The sequence below is a fragment of the Ptychodera flava genome, chromosome 19 (genome assembly GCF_041260155.1).
Source record: "Ptychodera flava strain L36383 chromosome 19, AS_Pfla_20210202, whole genome shotgun sequence".
Classification (NCBI taxonomy): domain Eukaryota; kingdom Metazoa; phylum Hemichordata; class Enteropneusta; family Ptychoderidae; genus Ptychodera; species Ptychodera flava.
Genome location: NC_091946.1, coordinates 20,623,572 through 20,641,037, shown reverse-complemented (window position 1 = coordinate 20,641,037; position 17,466 = coordinate 20,623,572). Strand labels below are relative to the sequence as shown.

Sequence of the window (17,466 nt, the reverse complement as noted above, 5' to 3'; positions counted from 1 at the left end):
GAAGAGTACATTTCTACAATTGTAGTTAGACGGACATCACCGACACTCAACGAAAACATGACAGAAATCATGGGCGATCTTTTTCATCATACGGCAGCAGGATAACGAATGCTTATGACCCGTTCAAAAACCAACGTATATTTTTTTTGGGGGGGGGGTTATGTGACGTAATATAGGAGTAGAATTGTGACATGGATGACGTGCTCAGAATAATCCTTGGTGATGAATCCGCACAAGATACTTCATAAGACGTTGAAAAACTGCAATTTAAGTACATCTACTCGGGGGTGTAAAACATTCACCATTTACTCGTAACTAAGTCAAACAGATCCGATATCATGTAGAAACATTGGCACTAATCGATGAAGGAGAGTTGCAATAATTTTAGGTGGCGGGCGATATGTTCTAATGTCAGAGAGACAAGAACGAGCACAGGGAGAGAGGCAGAGATGGATAGAGACAGGCAGAGAAACAGACAGACAGACAGAGACATAGAAAGACAGAGAGATAGAGACAGACAGAGACAAACGAACAGACAGATGGACAGAACTTAAAAAGATGCATTTGTCGAAATTTTGCTATTTTAAACATATTTCATATACTTTTAGGGGACATAATCGCTAATTTTATTGGTAAATTTTGTAATGTTGTATTGGCCTATATTGGAAGTGAATGACATCGGTGAGAATACTGAAACTGGCATAGAGAGTTGTCGATAAAATCGGTACATCTCCGTATACCGATCGCGACAGAATGGATAAGCAATATGACTATGATATAACGTCTTCAATGTGTCAGATATTCTTTTTTTGTTTTCTTTTCTTGTTTTCTTTGCATGTTTATCGCTATAATACACAAGGGTAAAACAGGGAGCTGATAATTTGCAAAGCAAGGAAAAGTACACGAAATATCTCAAAAAGAAGGACAGGGGACATAGAATTAGAAAACTCCTGAACCAAAAAGGAAATGCACCATTTCCATAATAAATGGAAGGATGTTATGAACATTGACCGTGCTCTCACAACTAAACAGCAACTGAACTCAATGGTTAAATGCGACTCGGAGACAGTTACCCGTACTCTCAAATTTTTACAATTCTTTTATGATCTACCACTTGTGGGGTCATTTTAAAGCTCCTGGTGTAGGAAAACAATTACCGTATTAGTTTTTCATCAAAGAGTTAACACAGATCTGCCATTTTGCATTTTGAATTTCAATCTTGGTACTAAATGCTAGGTAATTTGTTTTTCTTGTGCCAAGCTTTGCACGCTTATCCCTGATTTTTAATTTTCAATTTTAAAGAGAATTATTGAAAGTTTCCTTGCGGAAAGTTCGAGCAAAAGTTTAAGTCTTTCATTTTCGAGGCACGTAATACCTTAAGTACAGCGACGTGTGATGTGACACACACGTTCGAGACCCGGAGGGGCCAGAGTAAGAACGGACTCACTGTCGAAGGATGGTGAGTTCGAGACTCCAGCACGGTGTTGTGCCCCTGAGCAAGGCACTTCACTCCTTATCGCTCCACTGGGTAGTGGGTTATGGGTACCTCATCCTGTAATTGGGTTCGTCTGTTGGATGATGGATCGAGTAAAAAAAAAGAAGTCATGGTCTACAAGTCAATTTTCGACTTGTAGTTTGTTCTGATAGAAAAAAAAAACACCAAAAAGATATTCTCGTTTCAAGCACAAACCTACCATGTAGTTAGCTAATTAGAAACATATCCAACAGATCTTTGCTGGTTAGAATTTCAGGGAAGTTGATAGGAAATACCTCAAAGCGGTTTTTTTTTGCCACCAGTTCCTTTTCGCATGGAAACAATGCCAAGCTTATGATCCGAAATTAATATGTACCTCCTTAGGGTGGGAGATACATTCCCCGGGAGCTGACAGTTGCACTACGGTCTACAACTCAAAGTGCTCGATGGTCACAAATACTGGATTGAGATATTCTCATACTACTTACAAGTAATTTGCACAATTTCCTAGGACTTCGGTAACTCCCTGAGTGCCCAGTCATTTTTCTACACTTCAATAGGCGCATCAGAAAAGACTGCTGGATCGAAACACTTTTAAGGGTAAAATTATTTGTTCCAGGGTGTCCGTCTTCATAAAAGAATGGAAGCAGGATAAAGTAGAATTGAAACACATCTAATGGCAGTATTATTGCACAAAAGCCACGAAACACTGAGGAGCCTCAACAGTTACTAATGACTATAATTAATGTTTGTTCTGTGGGCTGTGACGTCGTACGCTTTCAATCGTACGCTTTGTTTATTCTGATACAAAACGCGACGGCGTAATGTGAAGCGTGCTTTGACGTATTGTTTGCTGTGAAATCATATTGATATAAATCGTGTGCCGCACGAGAAAGGGGGGATTATTCCATTTGTGAGAATTTCAAAATATGTATCACCACAGAAGTGTACATACCGGTATAAATCAACGGCAATTATAGTATCTTAGTATCTAAGCAGGTATTCACTCTCCCATTCTTCTCAAAATCTAAGCAGAATTATCCATAAAATTAAACGACACACAAAATGTTAGGAGCGTGTTTGGCGCAAAATTTGTGAATTAAGCGTTTCATGAGACAATGCGAAAGCAAGTTATCGCCGGTGATGTGCTGACATTTGAATTCAGTGAAAATGACACTTTTAAGACGTTAATGCCCTTTCTCCTCAATAATCTGACCCACTGTCTAGCTGCGTGTGCAAAATTCCAATAAAACCACAACTGAAAGTCAATGAGCCGACAATTATCATACCTTGATTACGCAATGGGTTTTCATAACTGATGATAAATGTTCTAACATTCAGAAATATGACCGCAATGTTCTTATCTTCTTTTCGAAGATTGAACTCAGCCATGGCTTGGCCTTTTGTTTTGATGGGATCTCTTCTTTGCTTGCACGGGAAAACATATTTATACTCAGAGATGGGTGATGAAAGGAGCACGCTAACCAAGTAACGTTCCTAAAAGATTATTTCGCGATGTCTTATTGAGGAGTGCATGTCGTAAATATTTCAAATTAGGTGTCGTTAAGAAAAAATATGAAATAAAGAAAGGGAAGGAAAAATGAAGGCATGAAGTGGATAATGGTGAATTGCATGAACTTTACAGTTTGTTGTGGAGGTTCGAATTGTCACAAGACTATCCACAGTTGTGATATATCGAGGTCCCGCGTGTCATTGGAACACGCCGCATGTAAACAGTGCCGAAGTCGTTCATTATGGTCCGTGGTGTGTCTGCTGTTCACTGGGTCAGATGAAGAGTCAAAACCCTTAAAAATGCACCTGGTGACAAACTCTCTTGATTTTGAGGAGGGGGACATAAAAGACTGCAGTCGAGGTCAAAGGTTTGTTTTCAGCTCCCCGCTTGTTTGCCATTGTCATGGCATGCACAGTGAAATGGAGGGAGTTTGTATGAAAGGTCATCCGGATTCACTGTACCATGACTGCGTAGCGGTACACCGTTATGAAAACCCCCACCGTCTTGCTTGCTCTTCAAATAACGATGTCTTCCAGCACGGCAAATCGATTTCCCGGGTTTGTTGGTCTAAAATCGACACCGCTTGATTAAATTTCCTAAGTGGTTCGGCTCGGTAATGACCATTGAACTTGAGGACGTTTGGAAAATTACCTGGCAATGGGTGAGCTCGCTGCCATTTTCAGTGGCCTAATTTAGACAACGATCGAGAATTGGAAAAGGAACAAGCTTAACAATTATCTTCAATCGCTGCTTAGCAAGAAATCTATACCGATACCTCAGAGGCGGCGTCTCATTTGATGAGTGTAGAGTATGGAAAGACATTTAACGGAGACATCGCATGGCGCTCTGAGTTTGAGATTTTTGAAACGGCCGTGAGCCAGTAGTTCACGAATTTGTGGACAGTTGTCGCGATTTCTCGCACAACGTTGTCGTATTTCATGTGCGAGAAATCGCGACAACTGCAAGTATCTCTGTGTTAAGACGAACACGACCGAAAATTGCAGAGCTATGCCTCGATGACTCTTCGAACAATAGCGACAAACAATTTCTATTCGTCTCTCCTTGTTTTATTGCCCCTGTCGCCTAGCTTTCTCATGATTTATCAATTTTTTAGGAGACATTAGCCGTGGGATTGATAATACTTTTTCATTGCTTTCGTTCCGTAAGATAAATACATTTTCTCTATGTTCTATTCAGCGTATGATGCCGAAGTACAAAAGCATTTTCGCTGTCAACATAGTGCAGTGTATTGCTTTCACATTGTTACCGTTGTGAGATGAATATTTAATTTGAATGACGAAAGTTGGACATATTACTTGTCCAGGCTGAGCTAATAAGATTAACAATGGGGTTTTCAACATGATTGACTAAGTAGGACAACGAAATGTACTCCACGGGTAGACCAAAAGCAATAAAAATACACGTGAAAGGGCCAGTGGCGCTTTAAAGAAGTAGGCCTAACTGTCTCGAGCAGACTTACCTAGCTCAGAACTATTTATGAATGATCGACTTTTGAAAACAATAATGCGTTATTAAACCCCTGAGCGCCAAAGTCGATTTTGGTCACCTTTATAAATTACACCCTAGTCAATTTTTTTTCAAGTTTTTGCCAAAATTTTGATAACAAAATGTAGCCAATGAAATGTAATGTCCATCGGGTTCAAAATTATCAAACAAATTTCACAAAAGTTCATAAAAATTTGCAAAATGTTGCATTTAAATTTTAGTGGGAAAAATTACAGCATTCAAAGGGTTATCCCTGGTCGAATGACATCAAAAAACAAGTTTCAATTCACGGCATCAATATTAGCCACAAGCAGCCCATCTCCTAACGAATGCAGTCAATATTAATTTTGTCGGTTGAAAACAGCAAAGAATAAAACCCTCAAGGACATACAGCTCTGCTGTTTGTTGTTATTGCCGTCCAACTCGAGAGAATACGGAATTCTTCGGGTCCACTGACATGTTGCCAAGACGGTCCTTTCTACCAATCTTTGTACGGTTAGCCATGATAACCTTAAGACAGACAGACAGACAGACAGAGAGACAGACAGACAAGAAAAAAATTCGTTTCCCCCACAAAATTGAAAAGTGCATTATATGCAGAAATCTGTTGACATTTTCCTCGTGACATGTGTTCAAAAACACAATCAGAATCTTTATGGGATATTTGAATTAGGTGAAACATATTTTTCAAACCTGCAAAACTCATTTCTGCGGAGACAGAGTCACAAATGGCACGCTATTTTTATTTTTGGTAAATACAACCATTTTGATGTAAAAAAAGAAGTAGAAAAGGTAAACTCGCATTTGATTACATATAGTTGTTCAAAAATAGTTCCGACCTTTTTAATTGTCCAGTCGCTCATCTGGCAACCCAGATATTTCATAGCTGCACTAACTCTAGCTCTTGATTTATCACCATAGTTTGTTTGTTTGTAAAATACACTTTCTTGTTTGACTACAACTATCATGTTTCCCTGCTATCCAACTTGTGGAGGCACCGTGGGGCAGTGTTATGGTACCACTCTCACGATAGAAGGATGGTGAGTTCAAGACTCTAACACGGTGTTGTGTCCCATCGTCGTAAACCACGTGACTCTTTACGGCAACAGCTTAGCGCTACCCGTCCGTGGAGCGAAAATTATGTGTAAAAACCTCAATTTTGGGATTAATGATAAAAATTAATCGAGCCAGAAACTTGATACTATTTTCTAAAGTGTAATATTTCACTTGAAACAAGAGTATATGTAGAATAAAAACGACTATTTTATTTTGCATTATCTATCCTCATTCTAAAATGGCATGGGCTGAAAGTCTGACACTAAAAAAAGTGATTAAAACATGATTAGCAAAATTAAAATGCCTCCTGTTCAAAATGTAAGAATTGTATTGCAAAACAAAATTGTCGTTCTGTAATATAGCATTTAAAAAACGTATTGTGAAAATGTCAGAAAAGTTGACCAAGCCAGAGTAGAGTTCAATTCTTTGGAAATCTTGAAATTAGGAGAAAAGAGAAGCAGGGAAATCGTGTGATATGCATAAATTTGCATACATTAACACTAATTTATCAAGCAACTTACGACTGCTTTACAGGCTAAAAGGGAATCCCACCAATATTTTAATCTTGGGTTAACAAATTGATTAAATTTGAATGGATATTTGCAAAAAAAGATTTTGTGCAGTAAACGCTGTGTTTGGTGCAGCGGTCCCTTAAATTTTGGATTTTCTACCTCCAAGAGCTTTAAAATGAGCACCTACAAGTGATAGATCAGAATAGAATTGTAGAAATTTGAGCCGTCCGACTATCTGTCCCCGAGGCGCGTTCTACCTTATAAAGCAATTAGCTGCGTCACTGATGACATCGCCAATCTGAGTGACCTATCGATGTGGTCAACATGGAGCAAATTTACATTTGTACTGCCTTTATCAAACATTGCCATCAAAACTTCAATGCACAACAGTGGAGTTACAATGGGCTACACTGCAGAATTGTTTGATTTAAGTAGAATGGGCCTCGGGGATAGTTTTTCAGAACCCCAAATTATTTACAATTCTATTCTTGTCTTCGGCTTTTGTGGACTCATTTCAGAATAAATGGAGTTTTCAGTCTGTTGTTAACATCGAAACTATTTTTTCCTCACAGGGTTAAGTTTGGGTGAGGCGCCCATCTTTTTATTTTAAAGATCGGAAATTTTAGAGGTAATTTGTTTCCCTGAGTCTAAAGTTTGCACGACAAACCCCGTTTTTTACTTGAGAATAGGACTGTGCTTTGGAGTTTTCTGTAGGAAAGAGTGAGCTAAAATTTTCATATTTTCTTTCTCGGGACAGTAGCTGTAACATCGGTTGAATTATATTTATTTTAGAAAACAAGCATACGTTTTATTGTTGTTTTTTCGTGAAAGAATTTGAATACAAAGTTCTCTTTGATTAACAGCAACATCGAACATTGACAAGTTTAAGGTAGTATGCGCCTCAAAACTGAAAGACTTAAACTTTGCTCGAATTTTTCTCAAGCAAACTTTCAACCGTTCTCCTTAGAAATCGAGCATTAAAATCGGGGGGGGGGGGGTCACCGTGTAAATGTTGGTACTATAGAGAAACAAATTACCCAATATTCCCCGAAATTTGACATTCAAAATGGCCGCCATCCCTGTTTTATCTCTATGGGGAAGATAAATGTCCCTATTTTCACAGAACTAAGCCGATGGAAACTTTACTTACTCCGAGAGCTTAAAAAAAGAGCCCCACAAGTGGTACGCCAAAAGAATATTGTAAATGTTTGAGAGTCCGAAAACCGGTCTTTGGGGCGCTTTCTGCCTTATTAACCCGAGGCAGTTTGAAATGATTTTGGATGCAGGAGAGGAAACTATCTAGCTCTCAGACGACAGAAAAATACCGGAAAATGCATCACAACTTACAGCTGTTTCAGCCTTGATACGGTGGGATCAGTCTGCCGGCTGCTTTTGTGTTACTACGTTCAACTTTTCCATCTTAGGAAGCCATATTTCGGGGTACACCTCTATGTAAATAATGAAAATACTCATGTTCATCCCTACTTTCTTTGTTAAATAAGTGCAACGGCAAGTCTGTGTATATTTCTTTGAGATTAATATTGCTATGGAAACCATATAGCTTGGCACTAGAATCGTGTAAATATTTAAGCTTTCAGGACGTTGCTCAAATCGATCGGAGCTAAATATCAAAAGAGGTGACAGCGTGTGTTTGCAATCTTTGTGTTTTAGTAGGAGTCTCCAAACAGCATACATAAATGTCAACAGAATCGGTGAAAATTGCTGACAAGCCGATTCAAGTACTCAACACGCGGGGTATATTTTCCATTGCGATGAACACATATCACACCGCTGTGAAATTGCAAGCCGTGCCCTTGACATGATAATGAATATGAATTAATTGACGATCGGGTGAATTATTTCCTTCCGATGAAAAGATAAAGGACCGTTTAACACAGATAATAGCGGTGACCCATGCCCCATATAACACAGCCGTATATCAGGCAGAGAAAATAGTATATCGCCCAGCAGAGGCGGTGTTTTCTGTAAGAGTCTTTTCAGCACTATGGTTTGTCAGAGGTGAGTGTCATCAATGGACTGCTTTTAAGATCATTTGTCATGTTTATCGTTTCTGTGTCGCCTGATTCCACGCACGCTACCTGTTGACATAGGTCCTACACAATCCCGGATAATTAAAACGCGAACGGCAAACGAAACTCATTACCTTTGACCTCTAACCCCTGAACGGAGGTATAGAATTTTGAAAAATCTGAAATTACGATTTTTCAGCGTCTCTCAAACATAAACTCCTCAAGTAGGTCGTTGCACTTTTAAACTGCTCGCAGGTTTTTGAACAACAAACAATGTCATTTCAAAAAAAAAATCTGATCAGCTGATTGAATGTCATGCATGTGTACACGGTTTCCTTGGCGCATCTATGACATATAGTTAAATTCAGAGCGAGTTTGCGCACGATAATCGAAAAAGAGGTAAACCCAATGCCTAAACACAGGCTCCTCTTGTCATACGCTTGTTCCAGGTGTCTTTAGTCCCGTATTAGTGGGCGTAAGCGTCCCATTCACCAAAGAAATATATTGAATAACTTCAAGCCTCTGTTACGTCTGTTAAAAGCGCGTTCAACCGCCTATTGAATAAACTTCAAAACGATGACCCAACGCTGTCATCGAATATAATTGTTACTGTACAATTTCATCGATTCAACCATAGACTGTCTATGATTCAACGGAATGCTGTATGTCGTTTGGCCCCGTCAGACTATCTGTCGATCCGGGTACTTCAAAGGGGGAAAGACACTCCAGGGAACTATGGGAAGTCATTTAATACATGTGCGCTATACGTCAGACGAGTCAGAGAAAACATACTGGGATGATATTGTTCGATATTCTATGTCTGTTGAGGGTGACAGACCCGATAGCCGCCCACGTCAACAAGGCAAACCCTATTTAGCTCGCGACGATTGACTGTAGAACAATCTTGATAAATGTGCCTGCTTTCAGCTGATCTGTTTTTAAGCTGTGTTTTGGTGCGTTGTCATCGTGAAGTCAGTGTATATCGTTTTCGTTACACACCTGGCAAACAAAACACCACTTGACAGAGCTTTAAGACTCGTTTCTTAGGAGGATTCAATCATGCGAGAAACGGCTCATAAATTGACCATAGGAAGTGAAGGGGTCGGGGTCGATTGGAAGTTAGCATTTTGTTTACAATTTTATTAATTTTGCCTGTAGGGAGTCGTGTATTTCAACGCCTTTCGGCCGCTTTGCCTCTGGCTTATGCGTACCGTATGTATGTATGTATGTATGTATGTATGTATGTATGTATGTATGTATGTATGTATGTATGTATGTATGTATGTATGTATGTATGTATGTCTGTCTGTCTGTCTGTCTGTCTGTCTGTCTGTCTGTCTGTCTGTCTGTCTGTCTGTCTATCCATCTATCTATCTATCTATCTATCTATCTGTCTATCTATCTATCTGTCTGTCTATCTGTCAATCTATCTATCTATCTATATATCTATCAGTATGTCTGCCTGCCTCGCTGTCTGTATTTGTAGTCCAGATGTGCTTGTCGCTGACACACAATGAGATACAGTAGACGGCAATAGCTAATTGTAAAGTTGGCATCAACGCTTGCACGTGGAAGGTCAATACTTGAGAGATATTGAGAGGTATTTAGCTCCGACCTCTGAATCAAGGCCATAAAGGTGTATGTTGGAGACAATTGAAGGACCGAAGAGGTTGCAGACCAAAGACAGGCAATGGAGACTAGCAAGGATTGATTCAGAACTTTCTCCTATGAATGGCAGATTGAAATTGAAATTGACAACGTTTAAAGAATTTAAGCATTCTGCGGTGATGGGTCTGATAAAGTTGTAAGACAAAGGAGGATCACGACACGGTGAACGCAAATACCACGTGCTGAAATATTTCCCCAGTGTTACAATCGCGCTTGTGTCTCGTCTCTATGACTACCATACACAAAACGTAAACACATGAATGTAGATCCTGTAACGAAAACACCGTCTACATTGTGGTGTTAGTTCTATTGACAGATTTTCACATAAAATATTGTCCACACAAAAAGGGAATGATAGAGTTTAATGACTTGCGGTTTTATGTCCCGAGAATGGCGCCACGGGGATCGTATTTGACTTCCTAAAAGTTGATGTACTTTTCTCAGGCAAGCATGCCGAGGTGAAATGTTCAACCAAGCGCATCTACATGTAGGTGGGAGGATGACGAATTACTGCATCGTCTGTCTGCCTGTTAATATTCATCCAACTCAAAACATTGGTTGCGACATTAGATATCGAGCTGAGTTGGGAGACTACATGCAAAATACAAATTTTGTTGAACGAAATATAACGGTTGAACGGGCAAAATTTAATTTCTAATTTTAGATCGCTGTGTTTTGTGTTTTCACGACCTCCTGATTAAGTGTTCGTGCAAATGAAACCATGCTTGACATTCAGAACTGCTTTGCGACGCACACAATGTCAGTTGTAGACTGGAACCTTTGTGTGCATGTAAGTTCGCCTGGAGAGACTACATAGGGCCAATCGGGAACTTAGTCAACTGGAAAATGGAAAATAGTAAATGACAAAAGCAATATCTTTTAGTTGTGATCAGATGCCGTTATCACGCGTGATGAGAAAGCAAACATTCCATCAGCAATACGAACTGCACCCTGGGAAGGGTGTGTTCCACCCCCTAGGCCCCAGCAAATACCAGATGAGGATCGCATTCCCCCCTCCTCAAAAATGCCCGACAAGATTACATGCACTTGTTTCATGCAATCGGCGTTTGCATAGAAATGGAAGTATAGTACTTGGAGACAACGAATACACACAAACGTTAATATAATGTCGTCTGTCCCAGGAAACAATGTGGACTATGAATGAGATCATTGCGAATCAGTAAAAGACGAAATTATTGTCAGAGACCAAACGAGATATATCTCCTGAGAGAAGCCCTGATGATTTGCTAGGCGAAATGAAAAATATAAACTAAGGATTGCGAGTGACAAAGTGAAGAGTTTGGTTGATGGATAGTAAATGGTTACGACAACAACCAGGACCTGATCAAATCAAACGAAAAAAAAACCCGCCGTTGACTGTAAATCGATGGAAGCTTAAACTAAGATAACTATGAACCACGCCGAGCGTCAAATTGCACTTTGACACAGCGCTGCACTACTTCCAACGGGTGCAACAGGAGACTTCCTCTAGAGGACAGTGTTGTTGTTGCCCCAAGTGAATTATTTTAGTTGAAGACAGTTATCGAATTTTTGGTTCTAAGTGCAGAGGCTGGCCAAGGGTGAAGAATGGGTTTTAGGTGGTGTATGAGATCTCTGTAGAGGCATACATATAGTAAATAAGCGCGCCATCAAAACGAATCAAGTCCGGGTCTGGTCTACATGTAATAGCATTAGGTCTCCAGGTGCACATTTCAAACTCCCATACAGAGCTGTGTTAATGAGCTAGCATAAAAGTTGCGCTTAGAAGGGGAAAAATGTATGAAGAGAATCGTAAAAAACTTTATAGTGAAGGTAGAATCCACCTCAGGGACCATGACAGATAATCGGACCCTTAAATGTTTCCACTATTTTTCTAGTCTACCACTTGTGGGGGCTTATTTTAAAGCTCTTGGAGTAAAAAACATACCGACTTAGTTTTCGAAGATAGAAATTTTATTTTCCCCATAGAATTAACACAGGGATTAGCGGCCATTTCGAACTTCAAATATCAGTAAACGTTGGGTAATTTGTTTGTGAGAAATGCCTAAATCAGTGCACGCGGTCCTCATGAATAGGCCAATATTTTACGAATAGTTTTCAGCATGCAGACGATCATCGTGATCTCAAGCAAAGTAAAAATAATTATGAACTAGACAAGATCTAGAGTGGTTGTACGTGCTCCTAAGACCTCCCTTGTTTTCGATGAACTATATATACCTCCGAGTGTGATGTTTTCATCGTTTTTGCGTTTCACTCATATTTATTTTACACTACAAATATGTTTTTAACGCCTGACCAATGTTTCGTGTTCTTAATTTACCGAAAAATATCATTATACCATATATTAATTTAGATATTAAACTATACTGAAACTTACAAATCCCCCAGAGTCCAATATTTTACGCACTGAAATACTATCCCTATTAGATTAATAAGAAATGAGGGTTGACAAAGGGTGTGCTCATAAAAAAAAATGAGCGATGAGGCTAACACATTTATTATTTCGTGAGCAAGATGACACGTTTTCTATCCGTTTATGGCACCGATGATTTATGATCCAGGCGAAATAAGAAGAACTAACATTCCATGTGTCTTCTTATTCCAGGGTTTTACTACAGGGTTCTGTTCGATTCTAACTGAGTCGAGTCGATATCGGGAAATTTAGATCTTTCAAGTAAAACAGCCGCTGCGCAGATACAAAACCGCCGACGGTTTCTACTTACCAAAGCACGGACAAGCCATATCGCTATACTATGTCGAATGCTATTGTAGACAACTCGCTTGTATACATAGTCCGGACTAGATTATCAAATATAAAGATACACATCGAACAAATGTGTAAAGTAAGCAAGGACAATATCTTGCATTTCGACAATGTACACTTTGGGCTGTCGCAAGAGAAGAAAGTCAAACCTACAGTTACTTGATTTTGGACGCAGGTGAAAATGTTATCGAAAATTACAGCATTTGCCACTTTCAGAAAGCTTACAATGTTCGTTTCTATGCGTTTTCTGTAATCTTTAAAATCACTTAAGTTGCCATTCCGGCTTCGATATACTATTTTTTCAGAAGTTCGATTGCTCTGTGAATGCTTTTACCATTGATTATACTCATAATAGTCAGCCCACTCAATATTACTAAAATTTATATGCCCATTTAAGAAATTAAATTCGCTAGTTGCATGTGATTTGTACCGAGCCAATTTGACTGTAAATACCCCTTCGATTTTTTCCGTTCCGGGCTAGACAGATCGTATTTCGTCGCATTCTCCGACCTTGTGCCAACAAAAAGTGTGTTCCTTGCATTTTCAAGGGACGGCAGCTGTGACCCCGAGATAAGATGTGCAGTCGTAATGTGCATTCATACGATACGCAACCAAATAGCATGGAAGTGCTACTACACGCGCCCCGCATCAGTGCATGGTACATACTTTCCATCAAGCAAACTTCAGAGACTTGCCAAAGTTGATATGCCCTTACTACACGAAACAGATTGAAATTATTACAGTACTCGCCTCGAAATTGAAATATTTAAATATTCGCTCGAATATTTCACAAGGGAAGTTAAAACCATTCCCTTTCCAATTCAAGGATAAAAATAAGGGGTTACGGCGCTAATTACCCAATATTTCCGACAATTGACATTAAAAATGGCCGCAGCCGCCGTCCTTGTGTTAACTTTGGGACAAATTAAATTATATATTTTCACAAAAAATAACTCGGTAAAATTTTATTACTTGGTGAACTTTAAAATGAACCCTACAAGTGGTATATAAAAATGTACTGTAAGGCCAAGAAAAATAAAAAAGTTTGTTTCTCATCCTGGTGCGTGTCAATTCAGATCCACCGCGTCAACCTGCTTTTCTGCTTATGAGGAAATAAAGTGAAAAGAACCGCAAAAATACGCGACGATAGTGCAAAACACAGTGCGGTATAAAACAGAACTGCAAACAAAATAACTGACACTGACATTTCATTTAGAACTGTACACATATGTCACTGTTATATTAAGCCGTCAAAACTGTGCATTGCTGCACCAAAAGTCAAACCACAGAACTGTTGCTATACAAAAATACTAAAGCAACACTGCTGTGCATTTATCTCTGCATTCATTCCTATGTTGTTTTCATGGTTTTTGCGCGTATATCTCGGTTGAAAATAAAAAAAATTGAGAAGAAAGAAAAAAAACCGCGTCACCGCATCATTTTTGCAATATGTCTAGGATGAGAAACAAACTTTTTATTTTACTTGGCCTAAAAGTTTGAAAGTTCAAATATCTGTCTCCGAGGCACATTCTGCCTCTAGGTAACAAAATGTACACAAAACTTACCATGGCGAGCAAGTAAATAAACAAAAAGCCTGACATCCAGAATTGCATGGCCGTCTCCACTATAAATTACGAACATAGCGTATCATCTCCAGTGCTATTTGTCCCGTGTAAACCAGCATACACGTTTACCTGGCAAGTTTGGACAGTTGCTGGGTATAAACTTTCAAGGAGCCAGCTTTAATGAGGGCTGGAACCCTTCAACGCTTTTCTCGGTGTAACTGATACCCATTATCCACTATCGTCGAATTCAGTCCCGCTCGATGCTGGTACTCACGATGTCAAAGAGTTCTACATGTTTCTAGTGACCTCGCTGACCTCTAGAGTACACATTTGAGCAAACGGGGTAAATTTCCGCGGCAGACAAATGAATAGGAAAGCTCAGAATGGAAGTCCATTAGAGAGATGGAGGTAAGAAATTCAAGAAAACTGCAAATAAACTCTCATATAGGTAAAACTAATAGATGGCGTATTCTTTTTGGAAAGGTCGAAGTTGCTTGTAATTTGCTTGAGTTGGGTACACTGGAGTCTGGTCGATATGAGCTGTTTGTGTGCGTCTGGTTTGCGTCGCCAACGGATATTGAGTAAACACACGTTAAATATCCCGAGGCATTGCCTTCCAGACACACGATACCGCCACAATACACTGAAACGCTTCTCAAAATGTCACTGCAGCCGGTGCTGCAACAGATGCACAGAGCGTGCATGACAACGCCTGACGAAACGAGAAGAAGGCGACGTCACCCATTTGTGACATTCGTATAATTCAAACACAGGTTTTCGTGTCCTTCCCATCGATGTAACTACAAGATGAACTGAACGAGCAAATCGCAACTACCTGCATCGTTCACAAAGTTTTGAGCGTGATTGCCGGAAATGCAGGGAAATCTGGTAATCTGAGAGACAATATTTCCACTGCGTCGAACGACAGCAATGAGTCAATATAATTTCACAGCATCCCTCTGTAAATAGTAAAATAATTTGGTTATTATGTAATGAATACATAGTGGCTACAATATAGTAAATAGCAGTGTGAATACTGTATTTGTACACATGTAGAACAAACATACATAATAATGTAATTGCAACGTTCCCTAAAATAAATTCTGTTACGAAACGCCTTATTAACTGTAACTTTTGAGACATTTTCCAGCTTTTTATTCTAATTAAAAATACGATATCTTGTCAGGTCGAAATGGCATTTCTGTCGCCAGGGCAGCGGCTTATATCTTATTTTGGAAATAGGAAGACAGAATTCTTGCGTGCGCACAAGAAATGATGAGTCATCGTTGCCTGCAGCCGCTGGAAAATCATGCGAGTGCAAAGCCTTATAACTCGGTGCGGAAAAGGAGTTTAAGAAGTCACTTGTATTAAGAAGTATAACCTTGACGTGTACACATTCATGTGATACCAATTCAACAAGAGCGGAGAGCTCTTCGTGATTTTGGAAACTGGAATCTCACAGAAATGTCCTTTCTCCCAACAGGAAGAAAGCCAAAGTGGACGATGCCTTTATCTCTTACGATTGCTACGAAGATGACGTCACCTTACGGCTTGTCAAGGCCGCCTCAGAAGTTTCGTGTAAGTACCTTGGTGTTTGTCATCTCCAGGTAACACCCTCAACAGTGTCTTAACACGGTTAGTCCTGTGTAACCCGTATTCCTAAGCATCTCCACGGCCAATGGATTATTGAGTGCATATTTTTTTACCCTTCAAACAAATCACGTGACCTAGCCATGCCGCTCCTCTTCCAATAGATTTACTTCTCTTTACGACGTCACTTTTACACATTTCTTCCAAATATCTCGGATAATCCTTTCTGATGACGCAATCTGTTTGTGTATACCCCAAATACGACTTTATCTGGGCTTTCTCCCCAAATCGACGTAGCCTCTATGAATTTTCTCTCATTATGAGTTAAAGGTATACAGTCACCTGTAATCTAAATATGCCGATTTATGGTCAAAGGGGCGTTCCTTGGTATTCAAAATGTCCATGTGAGGGCGCTGTTTTTAAAAATTGTCCACCCGCTTAAAATCTGTGGTTGATTAGATTTTCTCTTTCCATGGTGACTGTGGCAAAATTGGAACAGGTGACAGTGTACCTTTAATACCGTCTTTCTTCTGAACGACAACAAACTCGAAGATATCTGTCCAAAGTTTCAGACAACGTCACTACAAGGTATCTGTCCTTCCTTCCGAAGCCGCAATTTAATGCGACGACTTCGGGTCACTTTTTGTACTGCGCTAAAATTTCGACCGTACTCCTAGATTTTACTGTTGATGATGAAAGAGAACTATCTAGAGTTCCTGAAGCAAAGTACGAGCAAAACCTTTCAATAACCCAGCGCGTATTGCCAAATCTGTTGGTCGCACGTACACTGCCAATGATATTCACGACAGCTTATATGATATTGGAACAATTTTTTATCGGATGATACAAGGTAATTTAATGTACCATTTCCTGTTACTGACTATGATGTGCGAGATTTTATGAGAATTAAGCTGACCGACACAATAGGACAAACGGCCATATATCTACCGGGTTGCGGAATGCACGCATCGTAACAATTTGAGTTAAAATGTACACATACTGCTATCTCAAAAGTTTACCACTTTTACGGTTCTATTTGGCAACCGACTGCTTTATCATCAAAGTCTCGTGATATCTCGCAATCACTCTACAAAGTGTAATACATATACCACCTCTCTAAAGAAATCAGCACGACCATATTTATTACACAAGAAAATGTCTCATGAAGTAGACAAATATAGTGGTGGGTGGTGATGCAAGGCGTATAGAATGGGTCAGTGTAAACTCCAAAAGCGCAATCCACCATTCTACGTTGGTCCCGTGTTGACTATTTCGTCATACTATCGGGAGATCTCGCGAGACTTACTTCTAGCCGTATGATTAAATTCGAGATCTGAGTGTACGTCTGGTTTCGCTTGATACGTGATTTTTTGCAGTCGTCAACACTACAGATAAAATGCCTTCATTTTGTGTGACTATAAATAATGTTCAAAATATCACAGCCACGTGGTACCGCGCGAACTCTCGTGCCTAGCGAGAAGTTCTCATCTCAACAAACTATACTCAGAAACGCCACTGCAGCGCTGTAAAAATTATTGAGTCATAGATAACATCGTTTTAAAGCACGACTTAAGTACCAAGTTGATGCATATCGAAGTACATCTCTACGGTAACTGTCAAATTTCCTCAATCATAATCAACATATTCTTGTCGTTTAAAAAATTTCAAAGTGCAAATGCATCAAAAACAAAATATACATGTTTAAATGAACGATCAAGTGAAAAATGACACAAATTCATGGCAACGAAGGGACCAGGTCTTCTTCACATGACATATAATTAGAAATCG

At 39.5% G+C, this 17,466-nt stretch overlaps 1 protein-coding gene across 8 annotated transcripts in view; it reads left to right on the top strand.

Moving 5' to 3' along the window:
• Positions 1-17,466, top strand: part of LOC139118846 (guanylate cyclase soluble subunit beta-2-like) — a 79,406-nt gene that overhangs the window by 46,430 nt on the left and 15,510 nt on the right. For all 8 annotated transcript variants that reach the window (XM_070682352.1, XM_070682351.1, XM_070682357.1 and 5 more), the window contains exon 3: positions 15,572-15,666. In XM_070682352.1, coding sequence (XP_070538453.1) covers positions 15,572-15,666 — 95 coding nt within the window. The remainder of the gene's footprint in view (positions 1-15,571; positions 15,667-17,466) is intronic.